This window comes from Tachysurus fulvidraco, chromosome 13 (assembly GCF_022655615.1).
Source record: "Tachysurus fulvidraco isolate hzauxx_2018 chromosome 13, HZAU_PFXX_2.0, whole genome shotgun sequence".
NCBI lineage: Eukaryota > Metazoa > Chordata > Actinopteri > Siluriformes > Bagridae > Tachysurus > Tachysurus fulvidraco.
This window is the reverse complement of record NC_062530.1, coordinates 18,086,204-18,099,743: the sequence shown is the minus strand read 5'-3', so window position 1 is coordinate 18,099,743 and position 13,540 is coordinate 18,086,204. Positions and strand designations below refer to the sequence as shown.

Here is a 13,540-nt window from a genome sequence, read left to right as displayed (position 1 = left end):
GGATTCTCATACAGACCGTTTCAGATCAAGCTATTGATTCTGCACAGCTTAGAATCATACAAGGACGTGTGTGACTCATTTACAGTGGTCATAATTATTTAATACCTGATGCTAAGGATGATGCCACAACTGAATGTGGCCACAATCTCAAGGAATGAATGATCACTGATGAAAGCTTCAGTAGGTAGCTGAGACTGCTGGAAAATAGGATTACGTATCAGGGGTGGACAAATCAGTAGCAGGGCATTTGGAACAAGCAGATTTCTTGTCTGTGTTTTTTTTTTCCCTGACGAACAACCGAGAAAAGATTTCTGCTAGTCATTGAGACGCATCTTGATGCTGTAACTGTCTACTTCTCTACACACAAACCCTTCATCATGGATCTGCTTTTCAGGAGAATGTTTTTTTTCTGGACCGATTAATTAGCAAGCATGAATAACAGAGAGTCTTCTCAGAATTGAAAAAAGACACATTATATGGGTAAAATTTTAGTGCTATTTTAGACTTTCATACTGTAGAAGTCTTCTGCTGTAAAAGTCACATTGCAGTTATACATGAAAATAAATTAAAGACACTATAAATACTCCTATCGGGTAAGTGAGGACAGATAACTTCATCTCAATGTGACACCTTGTCCAATAATTCAATTATGTTGGAAGACATTTAGCATAAGCGTTAAGATTTTCTTTTGTCCGTATTAATGCACTTTCCCTACATTGCACAAAGCAATTGACAGAAGTGAAGGTTCATTTTCTGTGTGTGAGACACAAATTCATTTAACCACAGTGGCAAGTGACAAATCCAGTCCTCCGTTCAATGCAGATTAGGTATGATGAGGTAAAGCAGCTAATCCAAAGACAGATTTGAATGATTTCTCGGACTAGGCCTTTGGTAGCAGCTTTACTTCTCACACGTAAATAGTTTCCCTGTACTGTGTGACACGCAAAAAAGGAAGTAATTTCGAACCATGGTTTCATCCGCTTGTTAAATGTTTATAGAGGCATTACAAAGAAAAATAAAACTTGGAAGCAAGTAACAGGGGTTCGTGCCTCTGGTTGGTGTAGAGGTAGGAATGTGGGAATGGTGCTCATACGATGCCTAGCATTCAACATGTGAATCAAACAATTAATTTTCCAATTAGTCTGTATAATTGTTTAATATAATAACACTTGATCCAATGATCCTAAACGCACCAGCAAGTCCCCCTCTGAATGGCCCAAGAAAAACAAAATGAAGACCTTTGAGTGGCCTAGTCAAAGTCCTGACCTGAATCCTATTGAGATGCTGTGACATGAGCTTAAAAAGGCGGTTCACGCTCGAAAACCCTCCAATGTGGCTGAATTACAACAGTTCTGCAAAGATGACTGGACCAAAATTCCTCCGCAGCGCTGTAACAGACTCTTTGCAAGTTATTGCAAACGCTTGATTGCAGTTCTTGCTGCTTATGGTGGCCCAACCAATTATTAGGTTTGGGGGCAAGCACTTTTACACACAGGCCATGTAGGCTTGGATTTTGTTTTCAATTAATAAAAACTGCATGTTGTGTTTACTTGTGTTATTTTTGACTAATATTTAAATTTGTTTGACGATCTGAAACATTAAAGTGTGACAAATGTGCAAAGAAAAATACTTTTTCACTCCACTGTAAGATAAACTAGCAACCTAGCTTGAAATACATTTGCTATATTTTTGGCCTTCCAAAATACAGTTGTACAGCTAGTTTAAAGCTGAAGCCTGTTTAATACTAATCATTGCTTGTTTGCTTGTATTGTTTTCACCAAGTCTGCTACTGTATTCTGTGTGGTTTTTGCAGCTGGCTCTTCAGGACAGGATTCTGATAAGCCTGGCACATCTTTGGTGGATATCCAGTGTCTTTTGGATAGTGTGGGAGCAACAGAGCTAGTCATTGATCTCATTGTCAGCACCAAGAATGACCGAGTGTTTGAGGAGAGCATCCAATTAGGCATTGCACTTCTTAGGAAGGGAAACACACAGATACAAGTAGGTACCCCCATACACACACGTATATAGCAGATACTTTGTGGGTATCATATTTCACGAAGGAATTGGTTCTTATGCATTCCATATTCACCCGCCTACTCTCTCCCTGCAGAATTCCTTCTATCATCAGCTGCACAAGCAAAAGAAGTCAGAGAAGTTCTTTAAAGTTTTCTACGACCACATGCAGCTGGCTCAGAAGGAGATTCGCTCCACCGTCTCCGTCAACATGTTTGAGATCAGCTGCCGGAAGCATGAGGAGGAAAGCGAAGTTTCCAACTTCAGACCGAAGAAAGGTAGAGCAGCTCGACACACTTTCATTATTTATGAAAGCATGAATAATGGTGATTCTCTGTCCGTTTACTGAATTGATTGTTCCCTTACCGTGTTTATGTCCAGCAAAATTAGTGTAATGGAAAACGCTAATGATCTGAGCAGAGTGAATGGGGTGATATCATGATGAGCACAAGCTATGAAGTGATCAGTATAATTTGTTTCACTGTAGTGAGGGCATTGCTTAATGGCCAGTTTGAAACCATGCTAAGAAGAGTAGTTCTATAAATATATAGGGATATAAGTGGAATTCTTTAAATCACTAATGATGTGAATAGTGGGGCCATAACAATTTAGCTTTACAGGCACAGTCCTTGTAGACATAAGGCAACAAATATGTTTCATGAGCTTGATGTTGGCCAGGTGCCCTACATTTCAGTTGCCTCACTCCACATCACATGGGGTCACATGAGGGCCATGAGTTCATCAAAGAGCCTTTGTTAGTTTCCTAGTTAACACTTCTTCTTCTTCTTCATGTAAGAGTTCCATGTAGGAATAAAAGAGCTTTGGGCCCGTATTCATAAGGATTCATAAGGATTCTGGGGCAAGTCGTGGCCTAATGGTTAGAGAGACTGACTCGTAATCCTAAGGCTGTGGGTTCGAGTCTCGGGCCGGCCACGACTGAGGTGCCCTTGAGCAAGGCACCGAACCCCACCCACTGCTCCGGGTGTGTGTTCACGGGGTGTGTGTGTTCACTGCTGTGTGTGTGCACTTTGGATGGGTCAAATGCAGAGAACGGATTCTGAGTATGGGTCACCGTACTTAGCCGTATGTCACGTCACTAAGAATGATCTCAGAGCAACTTTGAGCAATGAAAATACAAAAATAAAAAATGTAAGCTAAAAATAGTTTGTGTTTATCATAATATAAAATTTGAACTACTGCAAATCATTAAGAGTATCACTGCTTACTACAAAAGACCAGAAGATGTTAAACAATATTAAAGCAAGGGTCAGAATATTATTCAGTCATTCGTCTTCAAAGCATATCGTTCAGGAACTGCAGTAAAACCTGTAAAATCTGTATGAATTTACAAGATTGAGGAATGTAGTTCCTAGAAGTGTTGCAATGCGTCAGGGTGTTATTTAAATATTATTTATGTGTGGCAGCCTGAACAGTCATGGCCTCTGGATTTTGTGGTGTATATTATCCCGGGAAACTACAGGCTTTCCTGAACTAAAATATGTTTCTCATTTGCATGCTTGTCTTTTGCGGTATTCTCAACCATATTTGATCCCTAAAACTGAAAAGAGAGAAAATATAAATATTAATATTAATATAACATATAAAGGGGGCCAAGCACTATAGCAGCTGAGGCAAACTCTTGGACTTATGTTTTCTAGGGGTCCAAATCACATTGAAGACAAATCACTTTTTCTAGCCGTATTGTATAGATCACAATAAAAAGAAATAAAAATCTTGATCAACAGCTACTTCATGCCTTAGTCAATACTCAGGTAACAGAGATAGTGGCTTAGTGGTTGAGTTTTATTACATTTTTGTGGCCCATATCTTTCAGAATTATTCATTGCATAATCTATAATATTTTCTTCTGCAAACTAGTCCTTTTTGGCCTTCATAAACCACTGTGAGAGATCTCATTAATTAAGAAAAACAGGTTCATATTTGTGATCTGGCAACCACAAATGAATCAATTTTAACAAGCTGGAGCTTAATTTTTCTGATTTAGATGTAACTGGTGACTTGCTTGTGGGACTTCAAGAAACTTGAAATGTAAATACAGGACAAGATTCTGAGGTCAGATGCAAAGTTTGGGACTTGGGCTAACAAGGTGGGGTGGGGGGGGGGGGGTTTAACTTAATTGTTTCCCAAGTCTGATCAACCTGAAATTTGGTATGCTGCATTTATGTGTTAGTGTGTGTGGATTTTTGATGACCCACTTACTTAAAAATAATAATAAAAAATTGTCATGAAGCTCTGCTAACTGCCTGTCAATCCAAGTGTATCAGAGATGGAAACAGCTAGAATTCATGATTGCTCATTTGGACACTTTAAATATCTGTTCAGTCCCGTGTGGACGTCTGTACATTACCGTGTGGTTGTCTAAAGGGGGTGGAGCTAAGTTCAAATGTACCACAGGAACTGACAGTATAAAGTCCAAAAGAACTGAAAGTCCGCTGAACTTTGGTGTTTTGCATCATTTTGCTAATCTGTAACTGGATTTTTATTCTTCACCAAAGTACTGCAAGACCATAGCCAATTTCAAATCTAACGTCTGCAAAATAAATATTTTATTCTAGAAAAAATGATCATCTATTGTAATTGGTATTAAATTGTGTGTGAAAGCTTCTACAGTGTCCTGACATTGGAAAAAATCTCCTGACGTCTCTAAATGACAATGGTATGAGAAGTGGTTCTTTCTGGTTTTTGTTTGATTTCAAGGACCTTGTTTTGCCATGTTTATTTGTGCTGCCCATGCAACGTGAACTGCAGCTGGCCTTCTATAGTACACTTCTACTGTACCTTTCTCTATCTATAACTGAAACTTTAGTGCCTGGCTGTTTTAGCAGTGTTGGACACAATGCACCTGAAAGAGGACATGAAGGGACAACTGAAAGATGCCTCTTCTGCAACATACAAGGCTTACAATACTTTCCGAAAGGAGGGAGATCCAGATCTTGATACGGCAGGTCAAGCGGGTGAGGAGGCAGAGGAGGAAATGGAGGAGGTACAGATGGGCCAGGCCATCACCATCATGAAGCCCATTTTGCGCTTTCTTCAGCTGCAGTGTGAGAACCATAACAGGAATCTGCAGGTATAAGAAAATGCCTTAATTTATTTTTTAATGCTGCCACTAAGTGGTGTAGGCATTGCGGTTTCTGGATTTGAAAATACCTGTTTTGTTAACATGATTTTGAAAGAACAAATATTTGAAAGTGTTTTTTTTTTTATATGGATTTATCACTCTAGATGAATTTATTACATTTTTGAATTGTCTGAAATGTCAAATGTGTGAAATAGTTTTTCTTTGTTCCCTATATATGCATCCATCCCTCCATGCGTATGCCCATTACTTGAGATAATTTTAGCACTCTATCTTTATATTGAATGGATGAGTGGATGAAATATTTGATTTCTATGGGAAATCATTATATACATAACATAACATATATACAAAAATGTCATTCTTCAAAATAATTCTTTATGTTTGAGGTACATGTAATGGGAATTTCTGGTATACAAAGTAGACCTAGACCTATTGCAAAGGCACCAAGATCTGATCTTAAATTAATATAACCTCAGCTTAAAAAAAAATTTCTTGGCAGAATTTCCTTCGGGACCAGGACAACAAAACCAACTATAACTTGGTATGTGAGACATTGCAATTTCTGGACTGCATCTGCGGCAGCACCACAGGAGGTTTGGGACTGTTAGGCCTCTATATTAATGAGAGGAACGTAGACCTGGTCAAGCAGACGCTGGATAGCATCACTGAGTACTGCCAAGGCCCTTGCCATGAGAATCAGGTAGCCTATGTGGATCAGTAATTTGCTTGTGTTGCTGTACAATTTGCTTACAACTGCTTGAATGCACTTATCTGCCAAGCATCATTGTGTATCTATCAATAGTAAATGTCTGTTTTTCTTTTTCTCAGTCTTGTATAGCCAAGCATGAGTCCAATGGCATTGACATTATCATCGCTCTTATAGTGAATCCTATTGAGCCCTTGGGGAAGAATAGAATGGACCTTGTTTTGGAGCTAAAGGTACTGGAAATCAAGCTTTGCATCTATAGTTTGAGCACTTGTTTTTGTCATATTTCAAAGACCGTCTGCACTGCCGTATATTTAATGTGTATCTACACTCAGTTTATTAGGTACTCACCTGCACTAATACCCACATTTACCGGCTTTTTTATCAGCTAAACCCACTATGTATCGTGTAGTCAGTCAGAAAAGTCAAAAAATGTTTATGGAGGACATATTGGTGAAATATATAAGAAATATCCATGCATCTGTTCTTTACACCACTTTATGGGAAACCTGGAGCCAATCTTAGGACACATGGGGCAGGAGGCAGGGTACACACTGGGCAGGATGCCAGTCTATCGCAGGGCACGACCCACATACACTTGCACACCCATTCACATGCTACAGACAATTTAGAGATGCCAGGCAGCACATGATTTTGGACTGGAGGAGGAACCCAGAATACCAGGAGCAAACCCCTGGAAGTGGGAGGCAAACGTGCTAACCATCAAATATATATGTGTATAAATCTGTGTGTCGGTATAAGGGTATATCTGTCCATATAAATCTCAGAGATGGGAAGGGTTTCATGATATAAACATGCTTGTCATATAAAAAATTCCATATGTGCTACATTCACCTTATTTTAATACAATATAAATCTTCATTATGAGCACTTGTTAAAGTAATTAGCAAGTTGCATGAGATCGATATTAGGATACAAAACAATAATATAAATGTAGGCTTTATCTGATGCAATTATTAGATGGAATGGTGGCTGCAAGGAAAAGTGTCATGCTGAGGATGAACTAAAATGATAAGCTTTCTTTTTTATGCTTATTTTGGAACACTCAAAAGTAAGGTCCTTGTCTGAGCAAACATCGTGACTAACCGTGACAGTTCCAACAACATTTTTTATACCTATTCATCCGTCCATCAGTGTGTCTGACTGAGATCAACGTCATTATCACAACGTCTGAAGAATGTGTAGTTAAATGTTTCAACTGATTATATTATAAAATTTATCCGAACAGGGTCAAGGTTACAGCAAGGTTAAATGTCTAAAATACTTATTCTTATTGTACATTCTTATTAGACATTTGACCTTGCTGTAACCTTCACCCTGTTTGTCTGATATGCTTGGATATTAGAGTGCTCATTACCCAGAAACAGTGCTGTATTGATTCACTTATAGCAGCGCCATACATGCAATTATGCCACTGCAAAGTCTACACTCTTTAGAGAATGATGGATCTAGCTACAGTAATATCATCATGTCAGGGTCATGTAATTTATACACCTACAATGTGCACCTACACAATAAACGAATAATGTAAATAATAAAAGCTTTGCCCACTTAGTTAAATATCGTCTGAGAACCCAGTGTAAGCTCTGTAAGACTTCTGAATGTTCCTCATGCTTTTTGAATTATTACAGAATAATGCCTCTAAGCTGCTGCTGGCCATCATGGAGAGTTGCCATGATAGTGAGAATGCAGAGAAAATCCTGGACAAGATGAGACCTGATGAGCTGGTGAGTGAGTGAGGACAACAAAATTGGACCCAGGAGTCTAAATTGGGTTTGCTTTTTATTCTGTTGTATGTTCTGTAACAGTTGCATGTTATTGTCTCTTTGTTGCTCCAGTGACAAAGAGAAAAAAGATGATTGTGTGTGTGTGTGTGTGTGTGTGTGTGTGTGTGTGTGTGTGTGTGTGTGTGTGTGTGTGTGTCTAACAGGTGAGTGTAATTAAGGAGGCCTATCTGCAGGGAGTACAGAGTGAGGCAGCTGGGCATTTATCAGGAGATGTGATCAGTCCCAAAGACGTTGGCCACAACATCTACATCTTGGCCCATCAGGTGGGATTTTATTTTCAGTTAAGATATCGAAAGTATTTTAGTACCTGTGCTTCAATATTATACACCGGGGATCTGTACATTAGCTTTTTTTTCACTAGCATTCATAACAATAGATTATGAAAGATCATAGCTGTCAGCTTTTTCTAATTGTTGTTAATGAAGTAAGGAATACAGCATGATGACGCATTCTGTTATTAGGAAATAATAAAATGTGATTTATTCCTCAAACACAAGTTGCAGCTTCCCAATGATTATAATTTTCTATTTATTAGGAACAACCAATGCTACATTTGATCTGTTTACAGTTAACGTTGTGGAACATCCTTTTATCACTTTTGTTATAGCAGCTATACAGAGTGTTTCCTCACCGGTCTCTCTTTTTTTTCTCCTTTCGAAATAAATAGAACAAAAAATCACCGCTTTATATTCCCTTCGCTCTGAAGACTGTGTCAGAAACTTGACTGTTACAAACCACTGATGTTAGAGACTCCTTCCTAAAATGCTAAATATGTCTTCTTACAGAAAATATCCAACTTAATGTAGATACAGTTTTTAAATCTGTGGACTGTCTGTCATACAAGTTCCTGTGTAACGTTGATGCTGTAGGAGTAATAACATTAGATCCAGTGCATTTTTATTTAAACCTTGCAGCTCCTTTTGACCAGTAAGAATCGAGAATCCAATAGGGATGTGGTATAATGATATTTAACAATATCAGATCAAATCTACAAGCTACCAGTATGTATGGATGCCACGACCACCAGTAGAACTCCTTGCTCGTCTTACCTCATCTTCATGCACTCAAAAACCTGATCAGATGTAAGTTCGTCTGAAGTTAAACAAGTGTGAGATGGTGAGATTTTATTGTGTGACATCATTTTGAAGAGGAATCTTGTATTTGGGGAAAAAGTAGGTGACTTAATGTTAGATAAAATAATAATTTACCCTTATCGTACATGAGGGCACTTATACATGGCCATTTTAACTATGATTCAAGTAGGAATTTGACTATTTTTAAATCACTTACACTGTTACCTTCACAGTTACAAAGCGATTTTTTTGTTAAAAAAAAAAAAAAAAGAGTATTCATATACAGTTTATACATGTATAAACTGTTTATGCTGATCGTCTGGGTCATTTGCTGTCAGTTACAGTTCTCTTTTAATCTTTGTGCGACTATTGAGCTTGATGTCAGACAGACTGTCCCACCAACCGGCAGATTTCATAATCGCCCATTATTTCATCAACGGTTCTTTTCTTTTTTTTGTTTTCTCGCACGCACACACACACACACACACACACACACACACACACACACACACACACACACGCACAAATACACAAACACAAGAACAGAAATAAAAGCGAGTTTGAAGTTAAATTTATCCATCGTACACACACCACCTGCAGCCATGTTCTTTTTTGTCTTGCACAGCTCTCAGCTGGATTAGCCAATGCTTCTTTTTTTTTTCCCCCTTATTTTTGTAAGTTGTTTTTCATACGAACAAAACAAAACTCAGCCGCAGGGACCTGGGTGTCTTCAGTCAAACGCACACCCATAGAGAAACAGGAACAGACGGATCATACGAGATAAGGGGCATTTCTACCGAACCAAAAATATCATTGTGTTTCTTGTACAGAAGGGTATATAATGTCTTTAGGTAGTACTGTCTATAAAGTGTCAGACATGAACACCAGTCTTGTTTGTGAGCTCTGTTGTGAAAGTGATGGTGAAGATGTCCTTAGTCCTCTGCGGATGTCGAGAGATTTCATAATTACACCTTTCCAAACGCTCCCACTTTAATTTGAAGCATAATATGCACTCAAAATGTATAGAGCTGCTGAATATGTATATAAACTCTACTCTCTTTGTCTCAGTGTGATTATCTTGAGACGGGGATGCGTCGATGAATTGCTGAGTGCCAAGTAAAAGACGCATCTTGAATTCTCTATAGATATATAAGTAACAATAAGAGCCTGGTATATACTGGTTTTCTTTTTTTTTCGTTGTTTTCTTAAGGATTGAGTGTGTTGCTCAAGTGCAGGATGTTCTTTCTTGTTGTCATTGATCCGTTTCTGGTGTGTGCTTCTGCTCTTGTTAGAGATGATGAGTGCAGTGTCTTTGACTTTAGGCTGGTCATTAAGCTGTGTGGCTTCATCAGCTTTGTGCTGCTCTCACCCGCATTGCTGAGGATGCTCAGGCTTGTTTGTTTACTGCTGCTCCAATTTCCAAACCCTTGTATCTGTAGCGCTGCAGCTAAAGATTGGTTTGATAGATAATCTGCCACTTTAATGAATCAGATTTAAAACAAACATATATAAGTTTAATGTAGCTTTAATATGTTGAAGATCTTTCTTCATAAACCTTACTTTATAGAAGTTATTTTAGTTTTCTAGTTTTTCTTGTTACCTTTCATTCAGAGCTCACTTTGAAGTGTCTTCAGGGTTGGCACTGCTTTATTGCGCATTTTCTGTTAATCCAATAAACCTCATTACACTACTGAAATATTACTGTGTCCTTCAGTTATTTGATTTGATCAGCAATTTAATTTTGGTCTAACACCCAAATATTTATAAATGAAACTATTGGAAATTGTCAGGGGTTCCTAAACATTTGCATACGACTGTGTGTGTGTGTGTGTGTGTGTGTATATATATATATATATATATATATATATATATATATATATATATATATATATATATATATATATATATATATATATATATATATATATAAAACCCAACTGTATTGATAAATGGTGCTAATTTGCAGTTGGCTCGGCACCGAAAAGTGTTACAGCAGAGTCTAAAGCCGGGTCTGGATCCTGACGATGAGAGGGGAGAAAGGGAAGAAGCACTCCCATTCTATGCCAAGCACACAGCTCAGATCGAGGTACACGTAGATTCCTGAGACTTAATCCAAACAAAGCAAACCTTTACTGATTTCTCTCCCACCAGTTTAGTCATGTTTTATATTAAATTTGTATTAAATTCTGCTCTGAACTAAATACAGATGCTTTGAAATATGCTTCTCTGTTTTGCTCAAGATTGTTCGTCATGACCGCACTATGGAGCAGATTGTGTTCCCGGTCCAAAACATCTGTGAATACCTGACTGAGGAGTCCAAAGTGCGAGTGTTCACCACCACGGAGAGAGACGACCAGGGCAGCAAAGTCAACCACTTCTTCCAACAGTTTGAAGATCTGTACAACGAGATGCGGTGGCAGAAGAAAATGAGGAGTATGACAGCTTTATTTTCTAATTTAATTAAAATAACTATAACACGTTCCATTCTAACAGTGAGAATTAATTCTGTCCCATTGATTTTTATTTTTTTTTGTGTGTGTAGATTATGTCGTTCTCTTCTGGGTCTCGAAACACATCTCTCTTTGGGAAAGCATTTCCTTTAACCTGGCTGTGCTGGTCAACATTGCTGTAGCTCTGTTCTATCCATTTGGAGATGACGGAGATGAAGGTATCTGTCCCTTTAATCGTGTTATTAGTTTTAAAAGTATTTTAGATATACAAATTCATTCTAGAAACTTACAAATTAATTCTACCTTAAGCATTTCCTGAATTGGATTTATTAGCAATTCTCAATAAACAGTGTATTCATTTAAACAGCATATTTGTCCCTTTTTCAGTTCCAAAACTATTTGGGTTTTGTTTCTTGTAGGTGAACTTCCCCCTTTCCTGTCTGTCCTGCTCTGGGTCGCGGTAGCCATAAGCACATCTCTGCTCTTTATCCTGCCAAGACGAGGAGGCATACTGGCTTTCCTGATTACAGTCATCCTCCGCTCCATATATACTATAGGCTTAGGTCCCACGCTGCTGCTACTTGGAGCCACTAATGTAAGACTGGAAAGCATTCACACGGCAGCAAAGAGAACTTTCCAGATTCATTTCAGAATGAAATATGAAGCATTTTTAAACCTAACCTTTATTTGTCTTCAGCGTTTCGTGTTGAGACATTGCATGTCCTGATGCCTCTTAATGCATAGATTTCATACTGTTTATAGTTATATTTAATGTTGTGGAAGATCTGTGAAAGGAGTTCTATTATTTTTCATTTCTAGACAGAAAAATTTACATTGCAGACAATTAATACCTTCTGACCAATCAGAATCAATTCAATGATGTGGTGTAAAGGAGTAATTAATTACATGCTATAATTACTAATCCTGTTATTATAATAACTAATCCTGGCATTTGTTCATGAGACATCCTCTTATGTAATTCGCAGTGGTGGAGCTCACAATCACTATTATACAAGTAATTTCTTAGTCTAATTATTATCCTATTTGAGTGCTGAAAGTGTTGAAAAGTCAAATTTGAAAACTGGGGCTGAAGTAAGAGGGAGGCAGATTACACCATTTCTCGTACTAGCCTCAACTCGCTTATCTAGAGTTGTTAGGTTTGACACTTAGCTCAGTTTTCGTTAACAATATTAACTACACTCACTACACTAAATGAAAAGAGTGTCTGGACTAATTTTTGTTTGATAGCAACAAGAAACTCATGTGTGGGATCATGACACCGGGCCTTTTAAGTGAGTATTAAAAAAGTACAAGATGCAGGGAATTCTATAAAACTTCCTACTATTTGCTCATGGTCATTTATACACACTGTCTTTTGTGTAATAGTTCATTTGTTGAAACAAAAAAAAAAACTAAAGAGATACTGGTGACTATAAGCTGTTATGTTTGTAAATGTATGCCCACAGTCTAGAATAGAGGCTTTTAACCTCTATTAATCATCTGAAAGCAATCTGCCTTCTTTCCCTTCGAGCTTGACCCCATCTCGGACATTTAATGTATTTTTTCACTGGTCTTGACAATTGTCTGATGTTTTTTTCCAGCTGTTGAATAAGATTGTCTTTTTGGTGAGTTTCGTGGGCAACCAGGGTACGTTTACACGAGGTTACAAAGCAGTCATCATGGACGTCTTTTTCCTCCTGCATGTTTCCTATGTCATCGTGTGCATGCTTGGTCTGTTTGTCCACGAGTTCTTCTACAGCATACTGGTAAGCACTGAACATCATTCATATCTACGCTTATATATTTTTCCACTTTATGTCAGGAGGGTTAGTGAAGCTTATTTTAATAATCTAGCCAAAGGGGTTGCAAGCTAGTGACTTCTGTGCCTGTCCCAAGCCTGGATAAATAAAGGGGGTTGCATCAGGAAGGGCATCCGGCGTAAAACATGGCTAAACTAACCATGCGAGTTGTCAGTAAGAGGTGAAGAGGCAAGTACAGGTGGGTTGGAGTGGGTGGGAGAAAAGTGTCAGGAGTGTTGTGTAGCTGAAGAGTGTCAGCAGGAATCAAAGGATGGGTTAGAGACTGTAGCAGTGAGGAAAAGCCATGAGGCAGAGATGGTGGTAACAGAGATGAGGATGTTGAGATTCTCTTTAGGAGTGACTAGGATGGACAGGATTAGGAACGAGGAACACATCAGGTTGGCTGTTTTGGGGACAAGTTCAGAGAGGCTAGATTGAGATGGTTTGGACATGTACAGAGGAGGGAGATGGTTATATTGGTAGCAGGATGTTGGAGATGGCGTTGCCAGGTAAGAGGTCAAGGGGAAGGACAAATAGGAGATGTATGGATGGTACTAGCACAAGACTAGAGGATACCGAGGATAG

The 13,540-nt window shown here is 38.4% G+C and overlaps 1 protein-coding gene across 5 annotated transcripts in view; it reads left to right on the top strand.

The window, feature by feature from the left end:
• itpr2 (inositol 1,4,5-trisphosphate receptor, type 2) overlaps nucleotides 1-13,540 on the top strand; it is an 83,128-nt gene that overhangs the window by 51,357 nt on the left and 18,231 nt on the right. For 3 of the 5 annotated variants that reach the window (XM_027161423.2, XM_027161421.2, XM_027161418.2), the window contains 12 exons: nucleotides 1,814-2,001; nucleotides 2,114-2,294; nucleotides 4,860-5,107; nucleotides 5,619-5,819; nucleotides 5,948-6,058; nucleotides 7,478-7,573; nucleotides 7,777-7,896; nucleotides 10,673-10,792; nucleotides 10,947-11,139; nucleotides 11,249-11,374; nucleotides 11,576-11,751; nucleotides 12,758-12,922. In XM_027161423.2, coding sequence (XP_027017224.1) covers nucleotides 1,814-2,001; nucleotides 2,114-2,294; nucleotides 4,860-5,107; nucleotides 5,619-5,819; nucleotides 5,948-6,058; nucleotides 7,478-7,573; nucleotides 7,777-7,896; nucleotides 10,673-10,792; nucleotides 10,947-11,139; nucleotides 11,249-11,374; nucleotides 11,576-11,751; nucleotides 12,758-12,922 — 1,925 coding nt within the window. The remainder of the gene's footprint in view (nucleotides 1-1,813; nucleotides 2,002-2,113; nucleotides 2,295-4,859; nucleotides 5,108-5,618; nucleotides 5,820-5,947; nucleotides 6,059-7,477; nucleotides 7,574-7,776; nucleotides 7,897-10,672; nucleotides 10,793-10,946; nucleotides 11,140-11,248; nucleotides 11,375-11,575; nucleotides 11,752-12,757; nucleotides 12,923-13,540) is intronic. The other 2 variants (XM_027161422.2, XM_027161419.2) reach the window with 1 other exon arrangement.